This window comes from Oryza glaberrima, chromosome 1 (assembly GCF_000147395.1).
Source record: "Oryza glaberrima chromosome 1, OglaRS2, whole genome shotgun sequence".
NCBI classification, from domain to species: domain Eukaryota; kingdom Viridiplantae; phylum Streptophyta; class Magnoliopsida; order Poales; family Poaceae; genus Oryza; species Oryza glaberrima.
This window is the reverse complement of record NC_068326.1, coordinates 9,229,286-9,240,679: the sequence shown is the minus strand read 5'-3', so window position 1 is coordinate 9,240,679 and position 11,394 is coordinate 9,229,286. Positions and strand designations below refer to the sequence as shown.

The 11,394-nt window shown below is 42.1% G+C and overlaps 1 protein-coding gene across 1 annotated transcript; it reads left to right on the top strand.

Moving 5' to 3' along the window:
• Positions 1 to 1,763: 1,763 nt before the first annotated feature.
• Positions 1,764 to 3,905, top strand: LOC127768376 (blue copper protein-like). The gene is made up of 2 exons (XM_052293939.1): positions 1,764 to 2,160; positions 3,131 to 3,905. Exons 1-2 carry the CDS (start codon positions 1,923 to 1,925, stop codon positions 3,646 to 3,648), a joined length of 756 nt encoding a protein of 251 aa, XP_052149899.1. The 5' UTR covers positions 1,764 to 1,922; the 3' UTR covers positions 3,649 to 3,905.
• Positions 3,906 to 11,394: the final 7,489 nt, after the last annotated feature.

Below are 11,394 nucleotides of genomic sequence, written 5' to 3'. Positions count from 1 at the left end.
TTATTTCCAATCCAGCCGCCGTGTCCATGTTACATCTGTGTTGCATCTCAATCCATATTCTTCTTTCTTTTCTTTTTGAGATGACAAAAACGAACAAAGCATTGGCTTTCCGTGGAACTGGCCGTGGATGCTGCTATCTTTTATCCCCAACATCATACCCAATAATCTCCCGTGTATGATTCCCCGATCAACTTTTGCAGTACTACTACTGCCCCTTTTATTTACAAAAAAATACGAGCAGTAGCTAATCGCATCCACTGTTCATACCCTAGGACATTTGCTGTTTGTCATGCACTGCTGTCAGAGTTAGGATAATGATAATAACAATAGTGATGTGCTCCTTGTGTGGAGTAGGCTGTGAACAAATTCCTCTGGCTGCGTGTCGATCAGATGCTGCACCGGGCTTGACATATTTACGGCCCTTTGAATCGCAGGGTAGAAAAAGCAGAGGAATAGGAAAAACACAGGATTCTGACAGGAATTGAAGTGTAAAACAGAGGATTGCAAAACACAGGAAAAACACAGGAATGGTCGTTTGATTGGAGCGCAGGAAAAACGCAGGAATCGGATGAGAGAGATAGACTCAAAGGAAATTTTCCAAGAGGTTGGAGCTCTGGCTAAATTTCCTCCAAAATCCACATGCAATGTGCCATTCCATAGGAATTTCATATGATTTGAAAAGCTTCAATCCTTTGAATCAAAAGGCCAAATAGGAAAATTTCCTATAGGATTTGAATCCTATGAAATTCCTATATAAATCCTTTGATTCAAAGGGGCCCTTATATTAGAGCAAGTTTAATAGGATAGCCCACTACTAGCTCCAATTCATCTTTAGCCAATCTAATAGCCAAGTCATACAATAGTTGCTTACTACCCTTAATAAATGGTCTCACATATCACATACGCATTGCGTTTTGAAATCCGTACTGCAGCTGACTACAGATCTGTAGCTCGCTGCTCTGCTCTCTTATCTTTTTATCTCATTAAAATATGTTTATAGCTGACTATAATAGTATACTATTGTACTTGCTCTTGTGCACTCCATGGATTAAAACTGGCGGACGTGCACCAGATCCAATGACGCGACGCCGCAACCGAAATGGATTCATCTCCTCTCCAGGACTCCAATGGCATCTCACATGACCGGTGCAAAAAAGTGCAGCGCTACCGACACTTATCGACGTGCCAGCGCGACGCAATATGCTCCGATCCGGGCCACTGCTGCTTGGCCACGCCACGACGAGGAGCCTTTATCCGAATATATATATACCTAAATTGCCCTTTGGTTATGACAACTTCGAGAAGACGTTATGATCTGAATCCGTGTCCAATTAAGATTTTCCAGTAGAAGTTTTTACACCGTTATCTCCTTGTACGTGTATTAGGATTTAGGAATACATATCGTACAAACATGATGATGATATGAATACTATATAGCTTATTCTTTTCGTCCTATAAAAAATAATTTATTACTGGATGTGACACAATTTAATACTATGAATTTAATATATCTATATCTAATTTACTGTATTAGAATGTGTCATATTTAATTTTAGGTTTATTTTTTTTTCTATTCTTTGTAGAGGGAGTACATCTCACTGTAATAGTAAACAAATAAAAATAGAAATGGACTTCGAAGTTCGAACCATAAAATTACCTGCAACCACAAGTGAACTGCGTGCAGTGGGCACTGGCACTCTTGAAATATATGGAGAACACCGTGTTCTTTTCCAGGACGCCACTATAAAATGAGGCGCGCCACTAGCTGAGCCCATCTTGTTTGCTTGCTTGCCGCTCTCAGCCTCTCTCTCGGCCATCACTCTCTTTAAAGCTGCAGCCAGCAAGCTCAAGAAAAAGGAAGAGATAGAACCGATCGATCAATCCAGGCTACTCCAGCTAGCAGCTGCAGCCTGCAGGCCACAATGCATCGACAGAGGAGGAGCATCTCCTCCCCGGGAGGCAACCTCTCGCCGCCGCTCCTCGTGGTAGCCGCCGCCGTATTCGTCGTCGCCGGCCTGAGCGCCGCCGTCCCTGGCGCCGCCGCGTACAAGAACTACACCGTCGGCGACGACAAGGGCTGGTACGACGGCCTCACCCACCCCGGCGTCGACTACCAGGAGTGGGCCGACGGCAAGAACTTCAGCCTCGGAGATTTCCTCAGTGAGTATACTTATATTTGTTTGTTCCATATGTTTACTGAATTCTTCTTCTTCTTCTTGGATTTTGTTTGCATTATGGTTCCTGTTATATATACTTTCTTCACTTCTTTATATTATACTTGAGAAGTTTAGTGCTGCTGCTTGTTTGAAGTCTGGACTCTGAAAATCTGAAACGAAATAATTGCACAAGAACTTGAGCATGGCAATCCATCAGACTGATTCTCGTAGTTGCAATATGTCCATCATGATCTTCATTTTCCTTGTTCTAGCCAAGCTTACCATGCAACTGAATACCTCAACCAGCTTTGGAATCTGCTTCCTCTCTGGCTCCCAACCGTTCATTGGGGGAACCATGCACTGTCATTATCAAACCGCCAAAAGTGTAGTAGTCAGTAGTCACCTTTCTCAATTTCATCATGCACATGGCTTGCGGGGAGAAGGGCAACGCACCAACATCCTATACTTAATCTTTCTCTGGTTGCTTATCCATCGCAATCTGATCATGTTATCTGAAGAACAATGTCACAGAAGAGTACATGGCACGCAGCAAGGAGCTAGTGTGATTTTCTTGGAATCTGAAAGTATATATATTTTTTACTATCTGGATCAATGATCGTCAACTGATCATTCAGATCCAAAGCATGTATACTTCTGTTCACTGGTTAATTTGCGTTAGAAAGACTGAACCGGCCGGTTTCAGTATAACGTGCCAACTGCATATAGCTAATGCGCTCTCTGTACCGACCAACCGGTGGTTGCACTAAACACATCATAAATTATAACCGTGAAGTAACAGAACAACAACTGAAGTCAACTTTCTCTGCTAGAATATATATTTCTTGCAAATCTCGCTTATTAAACGCTTCAACCATTTAAAAAAACACTTGCAAATATCCCATTTGAAATTAATTTAAGCTGGAGCAGTTTCTGTCTTTCTGACATGTTCGTTGCTGCTGCTGCTGCTGCTGCAGTATTCAACACGGACAAGAACCACTCGGTGGTGCAGACGCGGAACGAGACGCTGTACAAGAGCTGCGACTACAACGACTCCGGCCCGGACGACACCGTCGAGTGGTCGGCCGCCGCGCCGGAGTTCAGCAAGGACGCCGTCACCGTCGCCGTGCCGCTGCTCAAGGAAGGGAGCAGCTACTTCTTCTCCGGGAACTACGACGGCGAGCAGTGCGAGAGCGGCCAGCGCTTCGCCGTCGCCGTCGCCCACGGCCAGGGCCTCCCGCCGGACCTCCGCCCACCGGCGGCCGAGGCTCCCGGCCCCTCCTCCTCCGCCGGCGCCGCCGCCGACGCGCCGCCCACCTTCGACTTCAGCCACCCCAAGAACGTGTCCAACTCGCCGGCCGACACGTCGACGACCGCGCCGCTGGACGACGCCGACGACGCGCCGACCACCGGCGGCGCGGGTCGGAGTATAGCCAGGCTCGGGTCCGGTCTGGCGGCGGCGGCGACTCTGCTCTTCTTCGTGGTGCAAGTGTAGTTCACACACATGGGTGCTCACATGGCGCTTGATTAAGCTTTTGCGCCTGATTAAGTTATGGGATTTGTTTAATTTGTTGTAGTTTATTTTTTTGAGCTGTTTGAGTAGGAAGAGTGTTGTACACTATACCACCTGAGATGGAGTATATGATTTGCTTCTTTACGTGTAAAGTATTTATCTTTACTGGACGGTACAGAACGGGGCTTATCAGCATATGGCTAGACTGATCGAGGTATACGAGAGAGAAGATTTGATCATCTGCCATAGTAACTAGCTACGGATTCTTTTCTTTTTCAAACTATTTTATTTAGAATTCATAAAAAAACACACCTTTTTAAAAGGATTTGAGAATTTTAACCATGTCGCGCTCCGAATGTGTACACACCATGTCACCTGTCTCACCGCTCGCTCACGCCTGACCATCCCCCCTGCCGCCCTGCACACTTGGCTATTCGTGCATACTATGTGCTTGTTTAGTTATCAGTTTTTTCTTCAAACTTTTAATTTTTCCATCACATCAAAACTTTCCTACACACATAAACTTCTAATTTTTTTCTTCAAACTTCTAATTTTGACGTGGAACTAAACACAACCTATGTGTGACTATGGTCCTGTTTAGGGAGCTTAAGATTCTGAGAATCTGCTGGTTGGTAGTCAGCTTATGGGTTGTAGTTTATTTTCTGAATTCTACAACTAGAAATTCTAAGAATCTAGGTAACAATATGAACTGTTTAGGGGAGTTGGAGACGCTGGGAGAAGCCGCAGCAGCTAGAAGCTCATCCAAACATGCATTTATCCACACGTTGTGCACAGTGTTTCGCTAATTTGGCTAGCGACATTCGTCTACTACCTCAATTTCAAAATAATCAAACCACATCACATCTGTTATTATATTTATAATATTAAGATGTGTTACATTCCATACTACATTTGTTTATTTTGAAGCTGAGAGAGTATCTCCCAATAGATGAGCGACAACGTGCATATAGTCCAGTTGGCCACGCATCACAATATTCTTTTTAAATTTTTTAAAGACGGTATACTTTGCAAATTTTGAGAAAAATATATATTTTGAAAAAAAGAATCCTAGTTGGGTCTATAGTACTAGGCATTTGAGCTAAATCCACACTATCCAATCAACACTTGATTCAGATAAATAGGTACAGTTCAATTATATATTGAAGTTTCTTAAGTATAAATAAGTTGATTTTAAGTTTACAATGATTTAATACTTAATAGTCTGCGCTAATCACATGTCGTGTTTTTTTTCCACCAAGTGCTTAGTCAAGCAACCCAATCAAATGGGGCCTAGTCGCCTAGGTACTCTATATTGTTACAGGAGATAAACCCATAGAGTATCCAAAGGAATGAGTTTATCTCCAATTCCTTTGGAAATAGAAACCGAAAAATTGCTATTTAGCGATGCTGTATTTTTGACACACACATTAAGATGAAAACATATTTTTAGTGCAAACTTATTGTAATTCGAAATCAAAGTTTTTAAAGCCACTGTTAAAAGTTTCGTATAATCTATCATCTATCTATTATATACTAAAAGTCCATTAAACTTCCTACAAACGTTCTCAAGCCGCCACGTGGGATTCCTATAAACGCTCCTAGGCCGCCACGTGGCTCTGTTAAATCTAACCGTCGATTTTCACTTAAATTGGTGGACCGATATTTTAGACCTTTACATTAATTTTTTATAGCGAGGCACATTGACCCAGCGCCCGCCGCCCACAGGCCCCACCCCACATGCGCGTGTACGGTGTATCTAATCGATCGTAATTCAGAAACCGAAGCGTCGCGCCGTCGCAGGACTCTTTGTCTCTCTCCTCCTTGCCCTCACGAGTCGCGACGCCGACGCGATCAGTGATCTGATCAGATCGTGAGAGCGAGCGCCGCCAGGCCACGCGCGCGCGTCGACGCCTTGGCCGGCTGCTGCCGCTGCGCCTTGGCCGGCTTGGCCACCGCAGCAGCCCACACTGCCGCACTGGCGCCGTAGCCTGCAGCAGTCCGCCGCCTTGGCCGGCTGCCGCTGCAGCCGCAGTGCCGCACTAGCGCCCTGCTGCAGACCTGCAGTGTGTGCCGCCAATGCCCGCCCGCAGTGACGCAGTCCTGCACCAAGCCAAAAAAAAGGTTTTCTACTTTTTACTTTTTTTCAATTTTCAGTTTTGAAATTTTGAACTCTTTACTCCTGTGCATTGTGATATTAAATGATGGTAGCACTGATGCATTTACTAATGATGGTTGAGAAATAAGATGGGTGATGAGCTTTTGGATGATTGTATAGTCACATTCATTAAGCGGGATGTTTTCTTAAAAATGGAGGAAGAAGATATGATGAACACTTTCGCGGTCATTAGAAGGCGTAGACCCGATAAAAAGAAAAAATAGTATGGTAATTTTCTTTAAACTTTTATAGCCATGTAAGCTTCTTTAAGTCAAAATTTTAGGTAATTACTAATTTTATATGCTTTAAGATGTTTTATTAATATAGCATGATACACTTTTGGTCTATTCTATTATCTATACTTGTATACTTGTATAGTATATATTACCATCGTTAGATTTAGTATGTTTAGAAAAAATAATTAGGTTGGACCACCTATATTGTAAATCCTACATCCGTCACTGTCGTTAGTGGACCTGATATTTTAGGCTATTAGATTATATGTATTTTATTTTAAAGAATCTAACTCCCTTACTCTGTTACGTATTTATGTATACGGAAAAAACCTACGTACGTACAACTGAAGAAACCAATGAAGCTTACGTACCTACTGTTTGCGTCAAAAGAAAAAAAAACATTACGCACAGAATTATCATAAAATCAGTAAGCAAAAATAAACATATGTACTTAGTACTATTGGAAAAAAATTGATGATATTTAAAATAGGATTTTATATTATTTAAAGATAAAAGATATTACTTTATAAATTTACATAAATATCACCGTCGATTTTCATTTAAATTTGTGGACCTGATTGGTGTTTTAGAACATTAGATTAGATGTCTTAAAAGTCCATTAAACTTCCTAAAAATGCTCCTAATTCACCATATGGCATCCTACAAACGTTTCTAAGTTGGCATGTGATGCTCTAATAAATAAGTGAAATTATTAAAATTCTAAAATAACAAAACATATTTTCATTAAATTTGGTGGACCCATTATTTACAACCCTTAGATTAATTTTCAAGAAAAAAAATTTCTCTCCTAAACCCGGGCCCACCTAAGCCTGTATATATAAGTTACTTTTTTTACAAAACCGAACATACGTATATACACCTCCTCTTCCTTCAATTCATTTCTCCACTTTTTCACCTATTTCTTCTTCTATTTTCATGCCTTATTAGTTAGATAAGTAATAATTTTGTGTTAAACAGTTAAGCTTCTAAATCATACAACTAATTCTTGATCCGCGTAAATCTTTAGATTATTTACAACTACAGTTGAAGACCATATTTCACTGTAATTTAGCTTTGAAAAAAAATGTCATTTTGGTTTATATTTCTGACTTTTGCGTGCCATTCAAGCAATTATAAAAACATATAAAATAATGATAATAATATAGATTTTATCATCATGCATAACTTTATAATAATTAAATTAGGTCTACAATCATAAAAGTAAAATGAATATACTATGAGTAATGTTTACAAAATATGTTAGTTAGAAAGCAAAACTTATGCAACAAAATAAGCAACTATAACATCTAACTCACACTACTAATATTTGATGTACTTACATCTTTAGATTATTTTACATTTAAAGACCCATATCCACTGTAATATTGACTTTGAGAAGAAATATGTCACTTTGGGGCTATATTTTCTAATTTTTGTGTGCCATTCGAACAATTATAAAATTATAGAAGGATAATGATGTAGATTTTATCACCATATATGTCTTCGGAATAATTAAATTATATAACTACTCCCCCATTATAACATTAGAATAAGTCAAAATAACATTATTAGATTGTAATAGTGTTCGTATTTTTAATATCTACTGCGAATATACGGGAAAAGACAAGTAAAAACGATAGATTTTAATCAATCAATAAATCAGTTTTCAATTTTTAGGTACAAAAGTAATAGCAACTAAAACACTACAACCTGGTAAAAAGAATTATTACAATTATATGCACGCATAATCTCTTCCCTTCAACTCTTTCTTCCTCTCCTCACTCATTTAATTCCTTTGTCTCCTAATTTTTAACTAAGTAAAAAAACATCAATAATTAGAAAGCCAAATGATAATAATTCTAAAGTTAAATCATAATTTTAACTTATTTGAATTTTTGTTTTATTTATAATTAAATAGATAATTTAAGATCCATGTTAACCATATTTCACTCTATAAAGATGAAAATTCGTCATTTAAGTATAGACACCGTTCCTTTGCATGGTAACCAAATAGAAAAAAGACATACCATAATACAAAATGAAAATAAGTACTATATTATCGTAAATCATTGTACATCCTCTGAGCGCACTTAAGGCGTCACGTGTTATGCCTTTAATAAAAATAAAACTTTATAAATTGGAAGAAAAATCATCTGACCGTCGGTTTCTACTTAAATAGGTAGATCCATTATTTTCAACCAATAGATATACTTTTAAGAAAATCTTAAGCCGCAATGTGTTACGTCTTAAAAATTAGGAAAAATAACAAAAAAAAGTGAGAAAAAAATATATCATCGGTTTCACTTAAATCATTTAGATAAAATAGAAAAATTCACCCCTCCACTTCGCCCTCCCCCCCCCCCCCCCCCAAACATACGCAAAATATGACACTACTCGTCCCATCCCTTCTCGGCTTAATCTCTCCAATCTACCACTTCCTGTTTATATAGCCAAAAATAATCAAAATATTAAAACATGTCTTTATTAATTTATATATAAGTATGTAACAACTTGTATCAACTTAAACCTACGAGAAGGAGAACTACTTGATGGTACAAATAAAACACATTTATTAACAATATAGTTCTTTAGAATTTGTAAAAAAAGGCAAGTAAACATTTTATTAAAAAAAGGACAAAATGCCTTACTTCTAATTTACACTTGATTTGTTAGACATGTTTTCCAAACAAACTAAATCAAACTTCCTTCTATATAATAAAGAGATCATAGATAATTATTTATACAGATGTATCAAATATGATATATATATATATATATATATATATATATATATATATATATATATATATATATATATATATATATATATATATATATATATATATATATTTCAAACGCAATGTACAAATCAGGGTTGGAAATTTCGATCATTTCTGACCCCTCAGATACGATATTATTTCGGCCGAAATTTTTCATTTTTTAAATTTTTCATGAATTTTGGTAATATTTGTTTAAATTCAACTAAATTTTGTTCAAAATTTTGGAAATTTCAGACTGAAATTTCGGTATTTCGGTGATGCCCGATCAAATCGGCTAAACCGAAAAGTTTAACCCTGTGTACAATACATCTCTGCACGAATGCGCTGGCTACCTTCCTAGTTTAAATTCAAAGTTGTAGACGGTGAATTGAAATTTTATATGAAGTTGCTACTAAAATACAAAAGAAGTGTGTGTTGGCAACACAACTACGGTAATTAGCTATCCCCAATGTAAACAAAAAAGAGACAAGTTCACTTTAAGTATCTTAATTTGTCGCAAAGTCTAAAATTCATCCCTGAATTGAAATAACAGGTATAATTCATTCCCCAACTCACAATATCATGTCAATTTTGGTCCCTCGACAATACACTGGTTGGTTTGGTTGACGTAAAGAGTGGGACCCACATGGACCTCACATGTCGGCGGCGACTCTTCTCCCTCCTCTCCCTCTCCTTATCCTCATCGGTGAACACCTCCCCCACGTGGCTCGCTCAAGGGCACTCCACCTTGCCCTCCTCGGAACAAGCTGCTAATATGTCTGACAGATGGGCGGCCTGGCACGGATACAAAACCCCACTTAGAGCAGGTACAATAATGGGCGGTAGTAGATCCACGTAGGATTTTTCGCTGAGCTGGAGGAGAGAAGGGAAGAGAGAGAGAGAGAACGGACGGGCGACTAATTTGCCGCCCGGCTACACACGCGGCCCGAGGTCGTGGGGCCCGCAGCGATGGAAACCGTCCTCCCGCGCGTCGTCCTCTTCCTCCGCGGCCACGGCAGTCAGCCAGTCGTCCTCGCCCTTCTCCGCCGTTGTCACCGTCAGCCCGTCCTCGTCCTCCCGCGACAACCTTCGTCGCCCGCGTCCATCCCGTCGTCGTCGCCCGCATCCGCTACACCGCGGTCGCCGTCCTCGTCCGCATCCGCCACCCAGAGGCCACCGTCCTCGTCCTCAGCGGCTGTCGTCGTCCTCGCGCACATCCGTTGCGCCGTGGCTGCAATCCTCGCCCGCATCCTTCCGCCGTCGTCGCTCGCATCCGCCACGCCGCGACCGTTGTCCTCATCCTCAGCGGCTGCCGTCGTCGCCAGCGTCCATCCCGTCGTCTTGCCCGCATCCGCCGTGCCCCGCTGTCCTCGCCCACATCCGCCGCGCGCCCACGCCCCGTTGTCCTCTAACGCGCCCGTCCCGCCACCTCGTCCACGCCTGCAGCGGCCGCCGTCCCCGGCCACCACAGCCGTCGCCGTCTCCTGCGCCCATCCCACCCTTCTCCCGCGGTTGCCGGCCCTCTCCCGTGTTTGTGGCCCTCGTCCTCCGTGGCCGCCACCTTCGCCCGCGTTCTCCGTGGCTTCCGTCGCCGTCGCCGCCGCCGGTGTCCACCACACCCGCCGTCGTCTCCCTCGCCTCCGGCTGCATGCATGCGTTGGCTGGGAGCCTGGGACACTGCCTCGTCCTAACCGGGAAGAAAAAAGCTGAAAGGGAAGGATGGGAGCAAGAAAAGGAATAGAGGGATGGTGGGCCCATAAAATAAAAAAATATTTGTGTTGCAGTAAGTATAATATGTCTATTGTATCAGTTGGCTATAATGCTTACTCCAGATGATATGTCCATCTATTGCAGCCGATAGTTGGCTATGTTATTGACCTCGCTCTTAGCTACAAACTGAAATTGACAGGACTGTTTCGAAGAACAAACTAGAAAAATAGAAGAGACTGCTATTCTAAAGTCAAATCCCACATCTCGAATCAAGCAATCATTAAAACTCCCCTCCCTCCGAATCGAATGTATACACGCTCCGAATTCAAATCCTCCATTAATCCAAGCCAATAACATGAAAAAGCTCAAGAGGGACTTCAGAGATTGAGTAAACGCAAGCATACATGTTCTGAACCGAGCAACACAACGAGAAAAAAGACGGTGCTTTCTGAACCCAATGCGGCTCCCCGTCACGGTGGTAGTTGAGGACGGCGACCTGGTGCTTTCGCTGGCCCCACACAACCTCCCGCACCCCGGACACGGCAGTGCGGTCGGTGTCCGCGCGCTGGAAAAGCCTCGTACTACGCCCGAGCTGCCAAGCACCTCCCTAGCGGGGTACCCTGAGTGAGGCAAGGCCCATGGAGGTGCAAACGATGGGGTGGCCTAGCATGGCCGGGTCGGTCAGAAAAAACCTCCTCGAGAGCTCGTGTAGTGCCTACACCACCTAGCCCGAGTACCGCGCTATCAGCAAAGCCGATAGCCTCTGCTAGCCTCTCGCACGAGCGAAGAATTGCGTCTCCTTATAGGGGGGGGGGGGGGGGGGGGGGGCTCACGAAGGATGCAGTCCGGCTTAACACGTCTCCTAGCT

Excerpts from the sequence above, each read along its gene's own strand:
- LOC127768376 (XM_052293939.1), top strand. The coding sequence starts at position 1,923 with ATGCATCGACAGAGGAGGAGCATCTCCTCCCCGGGAGGCAACCTCTCG. Across the intron at positions 2,161-3,130 it reads CAGCCTCGGAGATTTCCTCA|TATTCAACACGGACAAGAAC; the intron begins GTGAGTATACTT and ends CTGCTGCTGCAG.